Raw genomic sequence first — 8,241 nt, forward strand, 5'->3', positions numbered from 1 at the left:
AGGACACAGGTTTAAGGTGCTGGGGAGCAGGTACAGAGGAGATGTCAGGGGTAAGTTTTTCACTCAGAGGGTGGTGAGTGAGTGGAATCGGCTGCCGTCGGTGGTGGTAGAGGCAAATTCGATAGGGTCTTTTAAGAGACTTCTGGATGAGTATATGGGATTTAATAGGATTGAGGGTTATAGGTAAGCCTAGTAGTAGGGATATCATTGGTGCAACTTGTGGGCCGAAGGGCCTGTTTGTGCTGTAGTTTTTCTATGTTCTAATTCAGCCAACACATTTCTGCTTTCTTTACTTGCTGCCTTGCTCTTTTTGAGTTTAATTAACTCCTGGGTGTACGCAGAAAGCTGCTGTTAACATGGGTGCCTCAGTGCTGGATACATTCTGAATCTGGGATCTTTTAATGCCAGCAACTCCAGAAATATCATCAAAATAAAGTAGGAGACCATTTGGCCCCTCACATCAATGCTAGGTTTTTGAAAGAACTATTCAATTAACACCATACCGATGTTGTTTTCCATGAACCCTGCATTTTCTTTCTTCTTCAAGTATAAATTCCAGAGCACAACTCATTGTACAAAGAAAACAATTCTTCTTCTTCCCTCCTCTGGTTTTTTGCCAATTATCTTAAATCTGTGCCCTCTGATTGCCAACCCTCCTGCACTGAAAATATTTTGTCGTCTTTACTCTGTGATTTTGAACACCTGTATTATCTCTTCTCTTAATCACAGCTTTCAGGAGAATGACAGTATTCCAGTTTCTCTCGGCTCTCAAACGAACGGAGTTCCATGTTTACAGCACAGAAGGAAGGCCATTCATCCCATTGTGCCCATGCTAGCTCACTGCAAGAGCAACTCAGCTCAGCTCACATCCTCACCTTCTCTGCCATTTGTTTCTGGGTGTTTTATCCGATTCCCTTTTGAAAGTCATGACTGAATCCACCCCCAGCACACACTCAGACACTGCAGTCCCGATTGTAACTGAATCTACCCCCAGCACACACTCAGACACTGCAGTCCCGATCGTAACTGAATCTACCCCCAGCACACACTCAGACACTGCAATCCCGATCGTAACTGAATCTACCTCCAGCACACACTCAGACACTGCAGTCCCGATCTTAACTGAATCCACCCCCAGCACACACTCAGACACTGCAGTCCCGATCTTAACTGAATCTACCCCCAGCACACACTCAGACACTGCAGTCCCGATTGTAACTGAATCTACCCCCAGCACACACTCAGACACTGCAGTCCCGATTGTAACTGAATCTACCCCCAGCACACACTCAGACACTGCAGTCCCGATTGTAACTGAATCTACCTCCAGCACACACTCAGACACTGCAATCCCGATCTTAACTGAATCTACCCCCAGCACACACTCAGACACTGCAATCCCGATCTTAACTGAATCTATCCCCAGCACACACTCAGACACTGCAGTCCCGATTGTAACTGAATCTACCCCCAGCACACACTCAGACACTGCAGTCCCGATCGTAACTGAATCCACCCCCAGCACACACTCAGACACTGCAGTCCCGATCTTAACTGAATCTACCCCCAGCACACACTCAGACACTGCAGTCCCGATCTTAACTGAATCTACCCCCAGCACACACTCAGACACTGCAGTCCCGATCTTAACTGAATCTACCCCCAGCACACACTCAGACACTGCAGTCCCGATCTTAACTGAATCCACCCCCAGCACACACTCAGACACTGCAGTCCCGATCGTAACTGAATCTACCCCCAGCACACACTCAGACACTGCAGTCCCGATCTTAACTGAATCTACCCCCAGCACACACTCAGACACTGCAGTCCCCATCGTAACTGAATCTACCCCCAGCACACACTCAGACACTGCAGTCCCGATCTTAACTGAATCTACCCCCAGCACACACTCAGACACTGCAGTCCCGATCTTAACTGAATCTACCCCCAGCACACACTCAGACACTGCAGTCCTGATCTTAACTGAATCTACCCCCAGCACACACTCAGACACTGCAGTCCCGATCTTAACTGAATCTACCCCCAGCACACACTCAGACACTGCAGTCCCGATCGTAACTGAATCTACCCCCAGCACACACTCAGACACTGCAGTCCTGATCTTAACTGAATCTACCCCCAGCACACACTCAGACACTGCAGTCCCGATCGTAACTGAATCTACCCCCAGCACACACTCAGACACTGCAGTCCCGATCTTAACTGAATCTACCCCCAGCACACACTCAGACACTGCAGTCCCGATCTTAACTGAATCTACCCCCAGCACACACTCAGACACTGCAGTCCTGATCTTAACTGAATCTACCCCCAGCACACACTCAGACACTGCAGTCCCGATCGTAACTGAATCTACCCCCAGCACACACTCAGACACTGCAGTCCCGATCGTAACTGAATCCACCCCCAGCACACACTCAGACACTGCAGTCCCGATCGTAACTGAATCTACCCCCAGCACACACTCAGACACTGCAGTCCCGATCGTAACTGAATCTACCCCCAGCACACACTCAGACACTGCAGTCCCGATCGTAACTGAATCTACCTCCAGCACACACTCAGACACTGCAGTCCCGATCGTAACTGAATCTACCTCCAGCACACACTCAGACACTGCAGTCCCGATCGTAACTGAATCTACCTCCAGCACACACTCAGACACTGCAATCCCGATCGTAACTGAATCTACCCCCAGCACACACTCAGACACTGCAGTCCCGATCTTAACTGAATCTACCCCCAGCACACACTCAGACACTGCAGTCCCGATCTTAACTGAATCCACCCCCAGCACACACTCAGACACTGCAATCCCGATCTTAACTGAATCTACCTCCAGCACACACTCAGACACTGCAGTCCCGATCGTAACTGAATCTACCTCCAGCACACACTCAGACACTGCAGTCCTGATCTTAACTGAATCTACCCCCAGCACACACTCAGACACTGCAGTCCCGATCTTAACTGAATCTACCCCCAGCACACACTCAGACACTGCAATCCCGATCTTAACTGAATCTACCCCCAGCACACACTCAGACACTGCAGTCCCGATCGTAACTGAATCTACCCCCAGCACACACTCAGACACTGCAGTCCCGATTGTAACTGAATCTACCCCCAGCACACACTCAGACACTGCAGTCCCGATCGTAACTGAATCTACCTCCAGCACACACTCAGACACTGCAGTCCCGATCTTAACTGAATCTACCCCCAGCACACACTCAGACACTGCAGTCCCGATCTTAACTGAATCTACCCCCAGCACACACTCAGACACTGCAGTCCCGATCTTAACTGAATCTACCTCCAGCACACACTCAGACACTGCAGTCCCGATCTTAACTGAATCTACCCCCAGCACACACTCAGACACTGCAGTCCCGATCTTAACTGAATCTACCTCCAGCACACACTCAGACACTGCAGTCCCGATCGTAACTGAATCTACTCCCAGCACACACTCAGACACTGCAGTCCCGATCGTAACTGAATCTACCTCCAGCACACACTCAGACACTGCAGTCCCGATCTTAACTGAATCTACCCCCAGCACACACTCAGACACTGCAGTCCCGATCTTAACTGAATCTACCTCCAGCACACACTCAGACACTGCAGTCCCGATCGTAACTGAATCTACTCCCAGCACACACTCAGACACTGCAGTCCCGATCGTAACTGAATCTACCTCCAGCACACACTCAGACACTGCAGTCCCGATCTTAACTGAATCTACTCCCAGCACACACTCAGACACTGCAGTCCCGATCGTAACTGAATCTACTCCCAGCACACACTCAGACACTGCAGTCCCGATCGTAACTGAATCTACCTCCAGCACACACTCAGACACTGCAGTCCCGATCTTAACTGAATCTACCTCCAGCACACACTCAGACACTGCAGTCCCGATCGTAACTGAATCTACTCCCAGCACACACTCAGACACTGCAGTCCCGATCGTAACTGAATCCACCCCCAGCACACACTCAGACACTGCAGTCCCGATCTTAACTGAATCTACCCCCAGCACACACTCAGACACTGCAGTCCCGATCTTAACTGAATCTACCCCCAGCACACACTCAGACACTGCAGTCCCGATCTTAACTGAATCTACCTCCAGCACACACTCAGACACTGCAGTCCCGATCTTAACTGAATCTACCCCCAGCACACACTCAGACACTGCAGTCCCGATCTTAACTGAATCCACCCCCAGCACACACTCAGACACTGCAGTCCCGATCTTAACTGAATCTACCCCCAGCACACACTCAGACACTGCAGTCCTGATCTTAACTGAATCTACCCCCAGCACACACTCAGACACTGCAGTCCCGATCGTAACTGAATCTACCCCCAGCACACACTCAGACACTGCAGTCCCGATCTTAACTGAATCTACCCCCAGCACACACTCAGACACTGCAGTCCCGATCTTAACTGAATCTACCCCCAGCACACACTCAGACACTGCAGTCCCGATTGTAACTGAATCTACCCCCAGCACACACTCAGACACTGCAGTCCTGATCTTAACTGAATCTACCCCCAGCACACACTCAGACACTGCAGTCCTGATCTTAACTGAATCTACCCCCAGCACACACTCAGACACTGCAGTCCCGATCGTAACTGAATCTACCCCCAGCACACACTCAGACACTGCAGTCCCGATCTTAACTGAATCTACCCCCAGCACACACTCAGACACTGCAGTCCCCATCGTAACTGAATCTACCCCCAGCACACACTCAGACACTGCAGTCCCGATCTTAACTGAATCTACCCCCAGCACACACTCAGACACTGCAGTCCCGATCTTAACTGAATCCACCCCCAGCACACACTCAGACACTGCAGTCCCGATCTTAACTGAATCTACCCCCAGCACACACTCAGACACTGCAGTCCCCATCGTAACTGAATCTACCCCCAGCACACACTCAGACACTGCAGTCCCGATCTTAACTGAATCTACCCCCAGCACACACTCAGACACTGCAGTCCCGATCTTAACTGAATCTACCCCCAGCACACACTCAGACACTGCAGTCCCGATCTTAACTGAATCTACCCCCAGCACACACTCAGACACTGCAGTCCTGATCTTAACTGAATCTACCCCCAGCACACACTCAGACACTGCAGTCCCGATCGTAACTGAATCTACCCCCAGCACACACTCAGACACTGCAGTCCCGATCTTAACTGAATCTACCCCCAGCACACACTCAGACACTGCAGTCCCCATCGTAACTGAATCTACCCCCAGCACACACTCAGACACTGCAGTCCCGATCTTAACTGAATCTACCCCCAGCACACACTCAGACACTGCAGTCCCGATCGTAACTGAATCTACCCCCAGCACACACTCAGACACTGCAGTCCTGATCTTAACTGAATCTACCCCCAGCACACACTCAGACACTGCAGTCCCGATCGTAACTGAATCTACCCCCAGCACACACTCAGACACTGCAGTCCCGATCTTAACTGAATCTACCCCCAGCACACACTCAGACACTGCAGTCCCGATCTTAACTGAATCTACCCCCAGCACACACTCAGACACTGCAGTCCTGATCTTAACTGAATCTACCCCCAGCACACACTCAGACACTGCAGTCCCGATCGTAACTGAATCTACCCCCAGCACACACTCAGACACTGCAGTCCCGATCGTAACTGAATCCACCCCCAGCACACACTCAGACACTGCAGTCCCGATCGTAACTGAATCTACCCCCAGCACACACTCAGACACTGCAGTCCCGATCGTAACTGAATCTACCCCCAGCACACACTCAGACACTGCAGTCCCGATCGTAACTGAATCTACCTCCAGCACACACTCAGACACTGCAGTCCCGATCGTAACTGAATCTACCTCCAGCACACACTCAGACACTGCAGTCCCGATCGTAACTGAATCTACCTCCAGCACACACTCAGACACTGCAATCCCGATCGTAACTGAATCTACCCCCAGCACACACTCAGACACTGCAGTCCCGATCTTAACTGAATCTACCCCCAGCACACACTCAGACACTGCAGTCCCGATCTTAACTGAATCCACCCCCAGCACACACTCAGACACTGCAATCCCGATCTTAACTGAATCTACCTCCAGCACACACTCAGACACTGCAGTCCCGATCGTAACTGAATCTACCTCCAGCACACACTCAGACACTGCAGTCCTGATCTTAACTGAATCTACCCCCAGCACACACTCAGACACTGCAGTCCCGATCTTAACTGAATCTACCCCCAGCACACACTCAGACACTGCAATCCCGATCTTAACTGAATCTACCCCCAGCACACACTCAGACACTGCAGTCCCGATCGTAACTGAATCTACCCCCAGCACACACTCAGACACTGCAGTCCCGATTGTAACTGAATCTACCCCCAGCACACACTCAGACACTGCAGTCCCGATCGTAACTGAATCTACCTCCAGCACACACTCAGACACTGCAGTCCCGATCTTAACTGAATCTACCCCCAGCACACACTCAGACACTGCAGTCCCGATCTTAACTGAATCTACCCCCAGCACACACTCAGACACTGCAGTCCCGATCTTAACTGAATCTACCTCCAGCACACACTCAGACACTGCAGTCCCGATCTTAACTGAATCTACCCCCAGCACACACTCAGACACTGCAGTCCCGATCTTAACTGAATCTACCTCCAGCACACACTCAGACACTGCAGTCCCGATCGTAACTGAATCTACTCCCAGCACACACTCAGACACTGCAGTCCCGATCGTAACTGAATCTACCTCCAGCACACACTCAGACACTGCAGTCCCGATCTTAACTGAATCTACCCCCAGCACACACTCAGACACTGCAGTCCCGATCTTAACTGAATCTACCTCCAGCACACACTCAGACACTGCAGTCCCGATCGTAACTGAATCTACTCCCAGCACACACTCAGACACTGCAGTCCCGATCGTAACTGAATCTACCTCCAGCACACACTCAGACACTGCAGTCCCGATCTTAACTGAATCTACTCCCAGCACACACTCAGACACTGCAGTCCCGATCGTAACTGAATCTACTCCCAGCACACACTCAGACACTGCAGTCCCGATCGTAACTGAATCTACCTCCAGCACACACTCAGACACTGCAGTCCCGATCTTAACTGAATCTACCTCCAGCACACACTCAGACACTGCAGTCCCGATCGTAACTGAATCTACTCCCAGCACACACTCAGACACTGCAGTCCCGATCGTAACTGAATCCACCCCCAGCACACACTCAGACACTGCAGTCCCGATCTTAACTGAATCTACCCCCAGCACACACTCAGACACTGCAGTCCCGATCTTAACTGAATCTACCCCCAGCACACACTCAGACACTGCAGTCCCGATCTTAACTGAATCTACCTCCAGCACACACTCAGACACTGCAGTCCCGATCTTAACTGAATCTACCCCCAGCACACACTCAGACACTGCAGTCCTGATCTTAACTGAATCCACCCCCAGCACACACTCAGACACTGCAGTCCCGATCTTAACTGAATCTACCCCCAGCACACACTCAGACACTGCAGTCCTGATCTTAACTGAATCTACCCCCAGCACACACTCAGACACTGCAGTCCCGATCGTAACTGAATCTACCCCCAGCACACACTCAGACACTGCAGTCCCGATCTTAACTGAATCTACCCCCAGCACACACTCAGACACTGCAGTCCCGATCTTAACTGAATCTACCCCCAGCACACACTCAGACACTGCAGTCCCGATTGTAACTGAATCTACCCCCAGCACACACTCAGACACTGCAGTCCTGATCTTAACTGAATCTACCCCCAGCACACACTCAGACACTGCAGTCCTGATCTTAACTGAATCTACCCCCAGCACACACTCAGACACTGCAGTCCCGATCGTAACTGAATCTACCCCCAGCACACACTCAGACACTGCAGTCCCGATCTTAACTGAATCTACCTCCAGCACACACTCAGACACTGCAGTCCTGATCTTAACTGAATCTACCTCCAGCACACACTCAGACACTGCAGTCCCGATCTTAACTGAATCTACCTCCAGCACACACTCAGACACTGCAGTCCCGATCTTAACTGAATCTACCCCCAGCACACACTCAGACACTGCAGTCCCGATCTTAACTGAATCTACCTCCA

The 8,241-nt window shown here is 51.0% G+C and overlaps 1 protein-coding gene across 1 annotated transcript in view; it reads left to right on the forward strand.

The window, feature by feature from the left end:
• The window catches only part of LOC145355583 (coiled-coil domain-containing protein 38-like), a 40,563-nt gene extending 39,819 nt beyond the window's left edge, over window positions 1-744 (forward strand). The window contains exon 7 of the mRNA XM_080207834.1: window positions 730-744. Within this exon, the coding sequence (XP_080063960.1) occupies window positions 730-744 (15 nt within the window). The remainder of the gene's footprint in view (window positions 1-729) is intronic.
• Window positions 745-8,241: the final 7,497 nt, after the last annotated feature.

Source organism: Carcharhinus amblyrhynchos, chromosome 19 (genome assembly GCF_965287045.1).
Source record: "Carcharhinus amblyrhynchos chromosome 19, sCarAmb.v2.hapA, whole genome shotgun sequence".
Lineage (NCBI taxonomy): Eukaryota > Metazoa > Chordata > Chondrichthyes > Carcharhiniformes > Carcharhinidae > Carcharhinus > Carcharhinus amblyrhynchos.